The sequence below is a fragment of the Dermochelys coriacea genome, chromosome 5 (assembly GCF_009764565.3).
Source record: "Dermochelys coriacea isolate rDerCor1 chromosome 5, rDerCor1.pri.v4, whole genome shotgun sequence".
Lineage (NCBI taxonomy): Eukaryota > Metazoa > Chordata > Testudines > Dermochelyidae > Dermochelys > Dermochelys coriacea.
Window position 1 is genome coordinate 133,964,094 of NC_050072.1, and position 16,643 is coordinate 133,980,736.

At 43.4% G+C, this 16,643-nt stretch overlaps 2 protein-coding genes across 3 annotated transcripts in view; both read left to right on the forward strand.

The window, feature by feature from the left end:
- Positions 1-899: 899 nt before the first annotated feature.
- On the forward strand, positions 900-15,128 carry TAL2 (TAL bHLH transcription factor 2). 2 transcript variants are annotated; one of them, XM_043515349.1, is made up of 4 exons: positions 900-1,487; positions 7,795-7,863; positions 7,928-8,025; positions 10,250-13,993. In XM_043515349.1, the coding sequence occupies exon 4, from the start codon at positions 10,262-10,264 to the stop codon at positions 10,613-10,615; it is 354 nt and encodes a 117-aa protein (XP_043371284.1). In that variant the 5' UTR covers positions 900-1,487; positions 7,795-7,863; positions 7,928-8,025; positions 10,250-10,261; the 3' UTR covers positions 10,616-13,993. The 2 variants fall into 2 exon arrangements, with proteins under 2 accessions (XP_043371284.1, XP_038257911.1); XM_038401983.2 differs by lacking the exons at positions 7,795-7,863; positions 7,928-8,025 and having other exon boundaries at positions 902-1,487; positions 10,252-15,128.
- TMEM38B (transmembrane protein 38B) overlaps positions 11,223-16,643 on the forward strand; it is a 101,651-nt gene continuing 96,230 nt past the window's right edge. The window contains exon 1 of the mRNA XM_038402796.2: positions 11,223-11,408. Within this exon, the coding sequence (XP_038258724.2) occupies positions 11,223-11,408 (186 nt within the window). The remainder of the gene's footprint in view (positions 11,409-16,643) is intronic.

Genomic DNA, 16,643 nt, shown 5'->3' on the forward strand with positions numbered 1-16,643 from the left:
TGGAATGCGTTACCTAGGGAGGTGGTAGAATCTCCTTCCTTAGAGGTTTTTAAGGTCAGGCTTGACAAAGCCCTGGCTAGGATGATTTAACTGGGACTTGGTCCTGCTTTGAGCAGGGGGTTGGACTAGATGACCTTCTGGGGTCCCTTCCAACCCTGATATTCTATGATTCTATGATTCTATGTTGCTGTGCACACGTATTTGAATAGCTCTGGCATTCTATCCAGAAGAAGGTAGCGGTCACATAAACAACAGATACCCATTCATTCTGTGTGGAATGAGGTAGGTGATCTCTGCCCAGCTGCAAATGAACAGGTGTCCACCATGCAAGATCCAAAGACACTAACTGGCATTTTGTTGGCAGCTTCAACAGGGCAGCCAAGGACCAATTGGACCACAGGTATGTTGCCCTCCATCCCTAGAGCTGATCTCTCTGAATCAGACTGGTGGGGCAGTGTGGGGAAGCTGGGATTTCAGTTGCCCTAGGCTGTACCTGTTCTGTGAATAATGGAAGGTATTGGCTGTGAGTCTGTAGTTCAGGCTTAGCTGACTTTTGAACTTAAAGCAGAGAGTCAATCTCTTTGTCATGTATGAAGAATCCAGCATATTCTCCCTAAACTCACAGTCTTTGGCTACAGAATGAATCTTCTGAGAATATAAGTAAATCTGTTAATTAGTTTTTGAATTAAAATTTATTTTAAAATGAGCAGAGGATTATAGAACATAAGAACGGCCGTACTGGGTCAGACCAAAGTATCCTGTCTTCCAGCAGTGGCCAATGCCAGGTGCACCAGAGGGAAAGAACAGAACAGGCAATTATCAAGTGATCCACCCCCTGCGTTCCACTCCCAGATTCTGGCAGTCATAGGTTAGGCACACTCAGAGCATGGGGTTGTAACCCTGCCCATCCTGGCTAATAGCCATTTATGGACCTATTCTCCATGAACTTATCTAATTTATTTTTTAAACTCTGTTATAGTTTTGGCCTTCACAAAATTGGTCTCTGCCGGCATCACTTTGGCACTTTTCACAAGCACTGAGTATACTAAAACAATTAAGAAAATAAAATTCTTGCTAAGTTATGCCCAAGCAATGCCCTGTCCAGCTTTCCCCAAAGTGCAGCCAGACCCTGCTTAAATCTCTACGGCTGGTAGCTGCTGTTTCACCTAAAGCAGTGTGGCTCATCCTTGCAGAGAAAGGAGAGGGTGTGTAGGGGAGAGAGAAAAGGCAGGACAGAGAGAATCTCCCGGGAGATGCAAAACAAGCTCCCTGGATTGCTAGGACTAGTGGTGACACGCGCCAGACAAAGGAGCTGGCATTCTATAAATGAGGCAGCCAGCATCAGCAATTGGCTGATTGCAGCGAGAGCAGCCTCTCTGTCCAGGGTCTGTGAGAGCAAAGAGAAAGGAGGGGAAATCATCCTATTCTGCTGGAAGTTCACTGGCTGAACCAGGTTTCAAGAGCAGCAAGCACCTGTGTTTGGGAAAGTAAGTGACAATGGCTTTCTGCTTAGCTAGTCATTTGGGGGCTTGTATGTCTGCATTGCAACTTTCCTGGGTGTGCACAAGTTCGCCATCAGGTATACACAGCAAACTGTATCCTCCAGGAAGGAATTCCTGAATTCCTTTTGCCATCAGCTGGGTCTTTATTAATAATGACTCCCCTGTGTCCTGTCTCTGTAAAGCTAATAAAAAAGCAACATATCAGACCGGCTGAAGTGCTATGAAAACTGCTACTTACAGGTTACTGAATTCAACCAAAAGAGACACCTGTGTTGCACTCCTTATGTGACTATATTTTTCAGGCTGTCTAAAATTTGCTAAAACTTGGCAATAAAAATCTCAAGCAAGGAGCAAATATTTGCTGTTTTGATCATTTAAAAAAAACGGAGTGAGGATATTTAAAAATTATATGAAATCTAAACAAACTTTTTAAATGTTGGCTTCTGTGATTTTATAACCCAACACTGTGGCCTAATTCTGTGTTGCTCTACTCCCTGTGCAGTCATTTCCACCAATGCAAAGAGGGTGTAGAATGGCACTGGATCAGAACTGACACTCATTTTACATGTGTTTAAATGACTGCACAGAAAATAAAGCCCTTTGATTTCAGAAAAAAATACAAATATAACTCGATAGCATGGTCTAATGGCTTTGAGCATTTAAAACAAAGCTTTTAGAAAGCCTAAAGTAGCCAGCTTGTTATGCATATTGTGCAGTAGATTGTGTGTAAATAATGTGTATTTAAATACTATTAATATCAATAGATAAAGATATACAGAAGAGCTTAAATTCTAGATTCACACATATACATTTAAAAATCCATATTCCATCACTACTCCTTTACCCTGTAGTCTGTGGTATACTGTGTGTGTGATAGGATATGTGAATGAATTTCATTTAATGGAACAGTTCCCTAGGAGGAAAGATTTTAGGTTTTTCCCCCTTCCAGTCTATCTGAGAAAATAATATCAATAACACTCTTAAAAAACAATATGAATAGAATTTTTTTTAAAAAAGGCTTTTTAAATTGGTTCTTACCTGCTAGTCTACAGTGGTTCCAAATTTCTTGTTCAGGGTCTATTGCATAAAGCTATGTTTGACTAAGGAAATGAATAAATAATAGAAAGAACATGTTTCTAAAATAAATGTTAAAACTTCCATAGGAGCAGGATTAGACCCAGGATTGTGTATGCTAGATCCTTTCTCTAAAGATTTGTATTTCTTTTTTGTTTTTAAAATTCCAATATACAAACAGCTTTCTCTTTTCCGATTAAAGTGGTTGCAACACGAATACTTAAATAAATAAAGGCAGTGTTGACAAAGCGTATAAGCCAGCTGAAATGCCATTACTAGGGAATATGCACAGCCAGCAGAGTGTGATCAGAACAACATTGTTCTGACCACACTAACTCTGAATTGTGTAGACCTAACCCTGATCTCATTCGCACCGTTGGAGATGAGTACAGTAGTAGCCCCATTAAAGTCAATGGAATTACACTGCAGTGAGATCAGGATTGGGCCCTTTGTCTCCTGGTAGTTTTCATCTTCATATAGAAAGGTAGGATTTGCCAGAGTGGATCAGTTTCTCATTGATTATGGTGAGCAATACCTTAATTAAACACAGCAGGCCAAATTAATTCCTGGGGTAACTCCATGCAAGCTAGTAAAGCTGCACCATGTAAGATTTTAGCCCCTTGTGTTTGGAAGTTAATATGTGCTGAATACACACAATATGATACATATACAGGGTCCAGTCCTGCTCTCACTGAAGTCAAAAGAAGGCTGCTCTTTTGCTGAGGTCTTAGATCCAGAACACATCATGGCACAGATTTCTTCTGTCACTAAGAAAGGGGAGGCTCTCCTCACATGCAAGGCAGATCTAGATGGTTCAAGCAAATGGTACTCTTCCAATAATAAGTTTTCCCCGTCAGCATTGTGGCAACAGATGCACAAGCAGAGAGATACGGCCCAGATACAGCGGTTGTCATGAGTTGGCCAGTAATAACTGAAGAGTGGGTCTTAAAGCAGAGGTTCTTCCACAACCCTAACCCTAACCCTCAAGATTCCTATAGTATTCACATAGTGCTTGGATATTCTTTCTGATCTGGAAAGGCTGGACCGTGACACTTGTATATGATATTTGGGAAACAAATTTGACGGAGGGTCTGTGCTTTAAAGAAAACCATTTGGACCAGGGATCCATGCCGTGGCCTGATAAGGGGTCAGTTACCTCTGCTTCCAGGATGGGGGAGCAGCATAATGGCAAAAGGGCAGAAATATTTTACAGACAATAATTTCTGACACTAATGTGGGCTTAATGGATACAGAGCCCAGGTGTTTATCTTTAACTAATGTTGCTTTATAAATAGCACTGAAGCAAAGGACATCATACCCATGCAAATCTGTCAACCCTTGTTCACACCAAACTCCCACCAGAGCCCAGGAGAATCTTGCTTTAGAAAGGACTGTGGGGTCTGGCTTTATAGAAATATAAGTGCAGCGAAACAAAGGAGGGCAAAGAATGTTCCTACGACGTGAGCAATGGGAAAAGGACAATGGTAAAGAGGTCTGTTTGTCCATGTGCAAGGGAATTTAAATCTCATTGGCATTAATGGAAATGTGTTAAATTCACATTTTGCTGAGAGGAGAACAGACCCTCTATGCTCTGCCGTTGTGCATATAGGCTCAAAGCTGGTAGATCTACTGGCCTAACTTTCAAAAGTGACTCCTGAGTTTAGTTGCCCTCAATTTTTAGTTGCCCAACGTGAGACCTCCTGAAGAGAGAGAGTGCTAAACATCCACCCTCCGAAAATCAGGCCCCTGTAAGGGGTCTCAAGTTGGAGCACCCAAATTAACGCATCACTTTTGAAAATTCAGGCCATATTCTCAGTAAGTGTTAGATCTGACTAGGCTGAAAAGCAACATTGAATCATGTTAAACATGCCTTATTGAAATGTGCGATGGAGTTGTAGCCATGTTGGTCCTAGTATATTAGAGACACAGGTGGGTGAGGTAATGTCTTTTATATGGACCAACAGCTTCTCTCTCTCACCACCAGAAGTTCTAAATATAATATCTATTGAATATTCTACAGTAGTATCCCCAGAAGACTGTAATACTAATTGAAGCACGTGGGTTTTAGACCATTGCTTTAGAACACTGCAGTACTCTCTTAAAAAGGACTTTTTTATAGTTTGATGCGTTCCAGGAAACCCTGGCTCAGAGGAAGATTCCTGGATCCGAGATTTCACAGGATAAATTTTGTCACAGGTTTATAAACATTCTAAATCTCTGCCGTGGCTGCTTGTTTCTTATTTGTATTCTCCACGGTGTTGTGCTTCAGATTCCTAGTGAAATGACCACAATGATGGAGGTACGTGGCTTGAGAGTACAAAGCGCCCCCATCTAATTCGTACAGTTTATTTCCCCTTTTGCGTGTATTTATTAAAGTTCATTAAAGGTGGTCGCTAACTCCGTTAAACACAAGAATATTGATATTGTTCTGAGTTCCTACAGGCCCTAACAAGATCAGGGCCTATTGTTCTAAGTGCTGTACAACCACATAATAGACAATTCATGTCTCAAGAGCTTACCACTCGAACTAGACAAGACAGGCCAAGGAGGAGAAGAAAATGGAGCACCAAGGAGATGAAGGAATTTGCCCAAGGCCACACCCCAGAGGTAGTGTAGAGCTGGATAGGACCCAGGTTTCTTGATCCCTAGTCCAGGCTCTATCCACTAGACATGACTGCTTCTTTTTTATCTTCTTGCCTTTAAATCTGATATCCCTGCAAGGCTATGGCACATGGCTATGAGCACTGGCGCCTGGGAATCCACCCTCTATAGAATACACAAGGAGCTATGACAGGTAGTGGTGGTGGTTGACATTGGTGGTTATTCCTACATTGTGAGCATTAGGCCCAAAAGCCTACTGTCCATATTCTGCTTTCAGTTTAGCTTATTCATTCCAGTCACAGGGAACTCAACCATTTCTACTGGGTTTCTATCAGAGGCTTCATAGACCCTGAGTGTTAGTGCTGGCCAGTGTAATATCTTGTGACATCCATGCCAAATTTCCCCTCTCCGCTGGCTTGAGTTCCATAGCCCCGTGCTACCATGAATTGAAGGGAGAAACCAATGGGTTTTCGTCTTTCTCCTTTGTTCGCATTGCACTGATGCCCACTGAACAAAACTCAGCACTAAGTATTTCTCTGGGGCTCTTTGGCCCTCTGTTTAAATCAACCCGCAAGTATCTGCCTGAATGGTGAAGCAGGCTCCATCTTGTGTTTCATTTCCTGTTATTCAAGGGCTGAGGGGACTCACTCACTGTAAAGTATTAAATAGCGAGTGTTAACATGCCAGTGGGCCTCCCGGTTGGAAAAACAGGGCTGCGCTGTGGGTGTATTCGTGAGGGGCCCGATCCTTGATGTCAATGGGAGTGTTGACTGAGCAAGGATTTCAGGATTGGGACCAAGGGGCCACATTCATCCCTGGTGTAATTCCATGGAGGTCAAAGGTGTTAGACATGGGATAGATTTAGTCCAAGATATTTGCTTATAACCAGCCTGTTAGTAATTACTGAGTCCCAGCCTCCATTGCAGATCCGTTCGCGCCCCCACCCATTATCGCAGCTTCAACAGCCATTCGCTTGGACTATCTGAGCAGAAATGTCGCTTTGTGCCGGGAATTCCTGCTGCCATTCCTGCCTGAACACCCATTCAGGGTGTTTAATGCTGTGCATAGAGAGGCTGCGAGAGCTGCTGCTATTAGAAAGAGATCTTCATCTATTCTCTGCATTGTTTAACTTGTAATGGCTACATCTGAACCCGTGTGAATTTTTTTTTCTGAGGAGGTGGATGGGGTATGAGTTGCTTCTGATACTTGTTTGCTTGAGGTTTATTCTCTTTGCTGCAGTTGAACTGCTTTGTGAGTGACCCACAGTTCGGCTGGGAGGGGTTATATTTAATCTGCATGGCTTGGTTGAACTCTAATTCTGTGAATACAGCTCTCATGTCATGAACCAGCATCTGTCACATGATTCTGGGTCTTGCTTGCCTGATCCAAGGGAAATGAGCCAAATTCTGTTCTCAGTTACAGTGATTTAAATCCAGAATAACACCACCAATGAAGTAACCCTGGATTTATACCTCTGAGAGTGGAATTTGTTCTCTTGGATCTAAACTGGCATTTGCTTGGTTCTCTTTCTGCTTAGATGAATGTAGGACTTTTTGTCTGTGTCTGGTGGAGATGAACTGAAAGAGTTTAATGATGATTCCATACCTGCAGATTAGTGCAATGTATATTCCTGTATTATAAATGTATAAAATAGTGGTTTGACACAGATTCGCAATGAATAAGTAGCTGTACAAACAAACAAAGAGCAGGTAGATGATAAAAGTTCCATATACTGTATCAGAGAAAAATAAATATTATACACTTAGATATGTATATTAGCATATTCAGAAACGGCAAATAGTTTGAAAGCAAGGTGGGGAGCGGGGAAGCAGTGATGCAGCTGAAACATAATGCAGATCATTCCTTGGTATGCGGTCCGCTTTGCAGTGTTAGATGTAGGGGACACAGAATGCCTTAGGGAATTCTTGTATTGTGCAGTAGAAGAATGAGCTAGAAGAAAAGAAATGGACCAGAGTTGTGGTTGGTTTCTGAGACCATTAGAAGTACTGCTGTGTCGGACTAGGTCGTATTGTAACTGGGGAGATCTCTGTCCCAAACCCTGAGTCGATATAGACTCTGTAAAAAGGATTCACGGGGGCCGGGAGTGTGGTGTTTGCTGATCTTGAACAAATGTCAGAGATGCAGTGGTACATTTTAATATGTCACACAGGAGCTGGACTGATAAAGACAGCTGTTTGCTTACAGGACTTGTGTTCACAAATCCGGTATTGTCCTCCACTGAAAAAAGAGAGGGGAGCCAAAGAAAGAATGATGGGAAGGAGTGGCAGTGCTCATCTTTCCAAAAATAACATCCTGCCAGGATGGGATCAAATACTTGGAGGGATTTGCTGAAGTGAGGCCAGTGATCTATTCTAAACCATTCTCCTGAAGCATTTCTCTCAGTGCTCTCAGGAAAAGAGGGCATTGGTCAGTATTTGCACTTTGGATTTAAGTAGGCATTAAACAGACTCAGAACTATTAAAATGCACATGCCACTATTGAAGTCCAGACTGTAATGGGTACCATCACCACTTAATAAAATAAACAGCAAAGCACTGGAGAGTTGCCCAACCTTTTTAATGTATCTGCTTTCACACAAGAATAAACTTCTCTTAAGCAAAGAAACCAGCATAAGCTGCACATGATTATAATAAGCAGCTGCTAGGAAGACCTCGTTAAAAAGAGAAAGCATAAGCATACCAAAAAGAAGTACTTGTGGCACCTTAGAGACAACAAATTTATTTGAGCATAAGCATAAGCATTCAGGCAACTTCTGTACCTAATCAGGGATGAGGATGGGGAACATGATGTACAAAGTCCGTGCAATACCCAGACTTCTGCAGTGTTTGGCACGTAAGTACAAACTAGCTCTTTAAATGGTTCAAGAGATAAATGAAATATACGCTCTGTAGTGCAACCATAAGGTAACAAACCAGAAGCACAAAATGAATGAGAAGAAGAGTCCTGCAGGAACAATCCAATAGGACCCAACATTTCTGCTTTTTGTTTTTTTTAACACGACAAGGGGTGTTTTGGCGGAATCATTTTACCCTCTGGTAAAACACAGTTTATAAAAATCAGGTCTTGGTTGCAGCTGCGAAATTATAACAAAATACAAATGTTCTAGGACCGGACTGAATTAACTGAAGTTACCAAAGCGGAGCTGGGGATTAGCCATGAGAACATATTAAAAAAATAGAAGATGCATATTCAGTGAAGAGCTGGGGATTTTGCATCTCTGTTCAATGCTTTTGATGTCCAACGCATTAAGATTGAAAGCTCTATGGTCAAGGACTTTCTTTATAACACTGTATATATGTACTGTACCTAATGCAATTGGGCCTCAATCTCTGATTGGCCTTCTAAGCACTACTGTAAAATAAATCATAGTAATGCTGACAGTATTTTCCTGATGGTTTGGTACTTAGGGTGCTGGAACAGGACTTAAAAGATCTGGTTTTGAACTCCCAGTTCTGCCACAGACTTCCTGTGTGAACTTGTGCAAGTCACATAATATTTGCCTTCCAGCCCCTGCTCAAACCGTGTCACCTGCACAAGGAGCACTTCATAAATGAAAAGATGATGATGATCTGCTAGCAAAGACTATGCAGTGAGGGGATGAAATCGGTGGATAATTCTGAGCTATGGATGTGAAGGACAGTGGGGAAAGAATACTTAGTCTAGAAAAAAGAAAGGGCACTGTAAATCACTGAGCAGCAGAAGGGTCTAAGCGCCTAATGGTGGATACAAATCAATTTAGGGTAAGATTTTCAGAAGCTCAGCATTGGCCTAACTCTGCCGCCAGTAACATCAATAGGAGCAGAGTCCGGTCTATGATGGGTACTTTGTGAAATCCTATCTGTGAACCACATTTAAATACTATAGAATGTAAATTACTTTAGGCTCCCTGTAAGGCCGTATTGGTCTGGAAATTGGGCTCTATACTCTGTGTAGCCTGCAATATAAGCTGGTCAAAGCTAGGAAAGCTACATTTTAGCTGAAACTCGGAATTTTTGTGTCACAGTTTCCCCTGCAGAGCCCAGTGCAGTAGCATTTATAGCAGACTCACCAACACTGAGTGGTGAAAATAAAACCAGAGTTAGTATCTTTCCATTGTGTGTTTACAGCTTTTCCAAGTTGCTTTTCCCTCCCCCTTGAGCCCCGACTGTTCTAGTGATGAGTGCACATCCCGTTGCTGAGAAGTCCTTACTTCCAGCAACAAGATTAACATGGATTGGAAGGAGAAGCAGACCACTGCTTCCCTGAAGGGTTGTACTAACAAATCCTACAGTCACAGTCGTAATTAGACAATGCTACAATGCACCAGTGCTTTTTCCCTGGGGGAAGCATTTCTCATGGTGATTGGTAGATGTCAGGGGCCCAATCCTTGGGTCCAGCTGGGCTTTGCTTGGTTTAGGACCCAGAGTGGAGGTGGGCAGCAGTGGTTGTATGCCATATTTATCCCTTTTTGCCCTATTCGGAGGGTGGACTCCGGATGGTTTGGCCCCAAGCACAACACAGAGCAATGTCAGGGCTAGTGTAACTTGTGTCAGCTGGTAATGGTCCCCAGAGGGGCAGTTATGCTGTTTTGGGATTGTCAGAATGCTGCTGCTGCTCTCTGGACATGTCCCCGCCCCAGTAGACCTCCTGTGCTGGGCTCTGTGAGGAGAAGTGGTGCGGCGGCAGCGACACTGACTCTATGCTACCTGGGGATCCTTCGCACCAGAAGAGCCCTCAGATGTCTGGATAAGCCAGCTTTGCAACCCCTTGGGGCGCCATAAAGGCACTGTCTGGGGGAAGTCAGGATCTGTCCCTACGTGTGCTTCTTCCTAATCCTCTGCCACTACAAAGCTAGTTCTCTATATCTGACTGCAGTTACTGTGTTTGAGATCATAGTGTGGGCAGGGAGTGGGACACGGGTCACCTTGGGGTTATGGTTAATCCATCAGCCAGGGCAGGGATACATTTCAAATTGCTAGCAACACTCTCACCTCCCATAGAATAATACCATTATACAGCCTGAAGGCAGGTCTGAGACCTCTAACTTCCCCTCATTGTCCTCTTTGCTTTTCAGAGCCTTGAGTATGACCAGAAAGATCTTCACCAACACCAGGGAGCGATGGAGGCAGCAAAACGTCAACAGCGCCTTTGCCAAGCTGAGGAAGCTCATCCCCACCCACCCTCCAGACAAAAAACTGAGTAAGAATGAGACACTCCGCTTGGCCATGAGGTACATCAACTTCCTTGTCAAGATCCTGGGGGAGCAGGGCCTGCCTCAGACAGGAGTGACTGCCCGGGGGAGTATACTGGGGCTGTTCCAACAAGCCCCACATTTGCAGAGTATGGAGGAACTGACTCTGATTGAAGACTGTGGAGTCCCTTCTCCAGGCACAAGCAGCAATATTGCAGAGTGCTGGTCAGAGTCGTCGTCTCCCTAGCAGGCAATGAGTGATGCAGTCCTGGTGTTAGTTTGATAGTCTCCTTTGCATAACTTGTGGATTGTTTGCCTCTGTACAGTATTTATTTATATCTATTACTGTTGCATTAAATATATTTTTATTTAAAAGGAAAGGAGGTGGAAGAAGGACAATGGCTTGGCTGAATAGGGTGTGGGACCCTTTGAATCCTTGCAAATTCCCATGTAGTGATTTCACAGATTCATGGAAAAAATCAAAGCCAAGAGGGGACCATTATGATCTGAGCCTCTGTATAACAGAGGCCATAGAATTTCATCCAGTTATAGCTGCAGTGGAAGAGATTATTCTTCCTTGCTACGTAAGGCTTGTGGCTCAGCTAGCGTGTTTCACTTAAACAATATCCAGCCTCGACTGAAAGGTTCCAAGCGATGGAGCATTTACCACATCCCTTGGTCAGCAGTTCCAAGTTAAGAGTTTACATCTTATTTCTGTATTGAATTTTTCTAACATGTAGCTTCCAGCTGCTGGTCTTGCTTTGCCTTTGTCTGTTAGACTGAAGGGCTCTCTAACATCAGAATGAAGCACAAATGAGTATATAAAAACCAGCCACCAAGAAATTAAAACCGAAATGCCAGCTATGTTGAAAGAAGAAATGTTATGGGCGAAGTTTCAGCAGATGCAGTGGATAGAGTCCATCAGCAAATCTATACCCAGCTGTGGGAGCACCGGGGCCGAGGAACTGGCCGTCCTCATTCTGGCTCCATTCAAAATCCGCTCCTCTGACCTTCCATGGCAGGACTTAAAGGGCCAGGAGGTAGCCTTATGAACATGAATCCCTTGGCCCAGCAAAGGCCCCTGTATGCAAACGTCTAGGCAAATTCCACACCACCTGCAGACCATGCCAAACAAGAGCAGGAAGTGGGGACTCTGTGAAGCTGTTGCTGGCCTGAATACAGGCCTGCATGAGCCCAGATTTTTCAGCAAATATGTGTGGCCATTTGGCACGCTTCCAGTGGTTCTCAAACGATAGGGTGGGCCTCCCAAGGGAGGCACGGGAATGTGTCAAGGATTGTGCACACTCTGGTTGTGTGGGTTGGGTTTTTTTAAGCACTCTGGGCTCTGGCTGTCAGTCCCGTATGGCTGGGGCTCGTGCAGAAGGGCTGTGCACACCCGGGAAGCAGGGATAAAGGGGACAGGCAGAGCCTTGCCGCCCCCCTCAGTCCCTCACTGGAAGGCAGCTGTGGCATGAGCTCTCCTTCCCCCCTCCTCAATCCCTCACTGAGGCAGTCTGGGCTCAGGCTGTCCTTTCCCCACACTCCCAATCCCTCACTGGATGTGGTGGGGCTCTGACTGTCAGTCGGCGTGTCTGTAGCAACGCAGAAGTAAGGGCAGCAATGGGGCACTAAGTCTGCTGTGAATGGTGAAATTGATGCATCCGATGAAGTGAGCTGTAGCTCACGAAAGCTTATGCTCAAATAAATCTGTTAGTCTCTAAGGTGCCACAAGTACTCCTTTTCTTTTTGCGAATACAGACTAACACAGCTGCTACTCTGAAACTTTTCACATTGCCACCCTCACTTCTGTGCTGCTACTGGCTGGGCTTCTGGCCAGCAGCTGCTGCTCTCTGCTCTGTCTTTAGAGCTGGGGTGGCGGTATATGTACTGGGGGATCACATAAACGACTACAGACATGAAGAAGAGGGCCTGATCAAATAAGTTTGAGAACCACTACTGTAGGGAATACCTAAATTATATAGCAGATACTGAGATGATAACATTTAGGTATCTCAGGCAATTGTCAGGTGTTTAAGGATGACCACGTGGAGTGGGAGAGCAATTGCACTGTAGAATGTTGCTCACCAATCAGTTCATTTGAGTATCGGAGTTGCCCTCCTGCATCAGCAAAGATCTGAACAGCTCATAGGTGTTAAAAATCAACTTGAACAGCAGGTAGAAAGTCTAGGGATTCAAACGTAAAGGGTTTCTGGGTCAAATCCTGCTCCTGCTGCAGTCACTGACAAAACGCTCATTGAGTTCACAGAGATCGGGAGGTGCACGCAAACCTGAGATTGAAGTACATTCATTATGGTTCAACAAGTGGAAGTGACCCGTGCTCTGCCAGATCTCCTGGGCTGCTTCTGCCTCCTAGTGAGAAGATGAGCCATCTTCATAAACTGTAGTTAGGGCTTTGAATGCATTATAGCTTGCAACATTTACGCTTGTAGCACAGGGAATCTGTCACCCGATGATGAGTTTCCTATCAGAATCACACACACCTAACATGCAAACATCTCCACATTCCCTATATATTCATTTGTCTCAGGGGAGCTGACAAGGAAAAGATTTGGCCCAGCTGGGCATGGTTTTTTGCTGATCTGAACACTTACGAAAACTGAAGTTTGTCAAAAACATTTCTGCTGTGGCTCTGTGATTGCTGCTGTATTGCACAGTGGAGCTAGCAGAAATATTTCAAATACTGACAAAAAAATTTTAGTGAACAATTAATTTTATTTTTCAAAGAGCTCTGGTTTCCAGCCTAGTTACTCCTAAATTTCGGCACTTTGAGGACATGAAATGAGTGAAGTGGAAACATCTGAGTGGAAACACGGCAAGAGTCTTTTTCATGATCTATGAAGTTCATGCTTTATCCTTTCCTATGCCCACTTGAATGTGGCTACTTGGATTGATATTGTCTATTCTAGGTATAGGCTCAACTGTAATGGACTAGCTTCTCATCCTGTGTATCTGTTGGCTTCAATGGAATTACACCAAGGATTTGGCCAAATAGGTGTAAACATTTACATGTGAGGATTGTTGGTGCTATTCTTTCCATCAGCCCATTGCTATCATTGGAAATGTTTTCTCATCAGCAAAGCAAGTCAAAGTAGATCCATTCTTTGAACTGAAGTATTGTTGTCAAGGAAAGGGAAGAAGCCTAGCAATTAAGTAATGTGAAATGCTTGTTATTTATATATTGAAAACTTTTCTTACTTTTGGTTCAAATGTTTTTTGTTCTCTTTTCATTTAGGATCTCCTACTCGGAGGTACAGCATGTGTGTGACTAGATTTATCTACCAAAGATTTGTTTGTCAGGACTTCTCTTCGTTTTTTGTGATTTCTTATCTGTATGGCTGTGAACAAATATGGTGTAACTGATCACATTTTGTTGTATACAGTGTTATTTAACTGCTAATATATTCAAAATAAATTATTTAAGAAACTAACCTTTTTATCTTTCTAAAATTTACTCTTAAATTCAAAAACATCTGGCAGGGGATATCAAAAAGTAAAGCAGAATGAATTATAACAACCAGGATCATTTTCATGTTCAGCATCAACATGCATGCTTCTGATACTTCAGAATAGTTACCAGCAATGCTTAGAAGTTAGAGATGGTCCAAAAACCAAGGACAAAACAAACCACACCCCTATATTTTTTTTTGGAAAATGTTCTACTTTTTTTTTGGTCAACTTTTCATCAAAGTGTCAATGTTTGAAAGATTATGGCCAGCTCTTTGGTTGATCAAAAGTTTATAGATCAGTAAAATGTGTTGCAAAATGTTAATTTTCCACCAAAAATTTCACAATTCAAAAGATTCAAACCAGCTCTGTTTAGAAAAAGTAGAGGTTCGTCTGTAAGACCACAAAACTGGGACCCAGTTGCGGATTTTGAACACCCCAACAGACGGGGATGTCAGATAGGGATTACTTGCCAGTTCTTATTGGGATCCGGTTTGAATTCAGATATCCCCAAAGCTCAGTGATGCTTGGAATCCAGAGTTTGTTTCTGGCCCATGCCTGTGTCCCAAAGGGTTGGTTTTACAATCTAGTCCCCAGTGGTTGTTGGATGGGGTCTAGGAAGGCCAGGGGTGGCAATGCTGTGGTGAAAAGATAAGAAGAGGGTCTCTGTGACTGGGAGATGGGGTAGCAGGGACTCGTGCCTGCTGTGGGATTCATTCCAATTACAGGAATGGAGGCTCTGAGAACTTGGATCTGTTAACTTCAATGGAAGATTTGCTTGAAAAAAGCATGATTGGGCCCAAAGGGCTCTGGAGGAAGAAATCTGGGGCCTGAATCTCATTTACACTCATGCCCCTTAAAATCACCAGTGTAGGGTAAAGCAGCCTCAGTGTTAGAAGAATAAGACCTATCGTTTTAAGGCCCCTGCAGAGCTTCCCACTGGACACCAACAATTTCTGTAAAGCGGGGCTGTGTGACACAGTGTGTGTGACCTGCGCAAGGCATGGCTGATACCAGTCAGTTCTGTGTTCTTGGGGAACCAGGGTGCAACACCTGAACATAGCCATATATGAACAACATACCCTCATATCTCAATGTCTGTACTTTGACCCGTTAACCTTTTACTACCAATCGGGGATATTGCAGATTATATATTCCTTATGCCATTTGAGCTTAAACCGAACTTTGCACCCCTTGATAATCTGTACCTTATTCTCTGATAACCAGAAACTTCTACACTTAAACTCTGTACCATTTCTTTATTTTAACATCATCTTAATAAAATTATTAAATCTAGCCTGTCTGACTCATGAAAGACATCCCCCCTCCCCCAGCCTTTGTTAAATCAAAACCCATCAGAGAAAAAAAACTTGCAGAGAGCAGTGAAGGACGTTGGGAGACACACCTAGAGCCCTCCTGACAAGGGTGAAAAGATTAAGACATCTCCATTAGCATAGAGAATGAAGAACAGAGACAACTCCCTAGCCTTATCTTCCTGAAAGATGGGACAGGGAGACATCTCAATTTGCATACAGAATGGAGAACAGAGAACCACACTGAACTCGGGACCAGAAAAGCAGGGTCTCTAAGGTGCCACAAGTACTCCTTTTCTTACTGCATCATGGGAATCTCTGCTCCAGATGTTAATGAACGTAGGCCTGCACACACCCAGCGCAGCAATTAACAGACCAATTCTAGTAATAAATTCTTGATTGATATCTAAAATACTGAAGCAGCCTAGCTGCACTGTGAGCTCCCTGGAAGAAAACACCACCCATAGCCAGAGGTGATCAGCTCCTATTGTCTAGCCTAAAGATAACCCTTGAGTCATCAGTTTACCGCAAAAAACAAATCTAGTGTTCTCCCTTGAACCATTGTATTTTCTCTACAAAACCCCTATCTATGCCCAAGTTAGTGTTCTGATGCTTAGATCCAACTACGCATCAGTTTCACTGGGACTCCATCTCCTGACCGATGGTGCTGGGGGCTCTGCCTGTCTCCAGCACTCAGGACTCTGAGCTACCACCATCACCTGGGAACCCCCAACCAGTTCAAGCCTCATGGAGTGGGTGAGATCCCCCTCTTCTCTCTCTGTGTTTTCCTTTCTACCTCAAGTATTAACCTTTAATAATGTATGTTATGTTGGTTTAGCCCTCCTTGTGTAGTTATCACTATCATTCATCAAATAATTTTTATGGTTAGGCTGGTTGCTTCTCACTCTCTCCGAACTTTACTCTTTTGTGTTTTTAGCTTCCCCCATTTACTCTGCAGCAATGCTTCTTTTACCTAAGCTAAAGATCCCTGTGGCGCCCAAAAATACTGTGGGGTTTGCTCATCAAGTGGGTTTCTACCAGTACAATTGTGACGTGAATGTGGGATAGGGACGTGTTAAACCTGTGGCACATAAGGGGTGGGCAGCTGAAAGTGCTGCTCAGCTCAGCCCATTGAGTACAGGGACATATGAGGGTATCAGCTTGAGAGTGCTGATTGACCCGGTCCGCTCAGACTTGCTCTGTTAGTGTGTGTGTGTTTGTTTATGTGTTCATCTTGTTCTAGGGCTGGAGGAACCCAGCTCTGGGGAACCTAGGTCCTGCAGGTTAGCTCCATTGGGAGGGGACTTGCAGAAGGAAGGAGTGACATATGAACACACGAGTGACATAAGCAGTACATAATAGAATTACAGAATCCCCCTCCCCCACCCCAGAAGAGTACCCGAGTAAATGACATGCTCCAAAGTAACGGGCACATCCGGTAACATGGCACAGAGGAGATTAACCACTTTTGGTGGGAGGGAAGGAAGCATGCCCTGC

Coding starts and splice junctions, on each gene's coding strand:
- TAL2 (XM_043515349.1), top strand. CDS start 10,262: ATGACCAGAAAGATCTTCACCAACACCAGGGAGCGATGGAGGCAGCAA.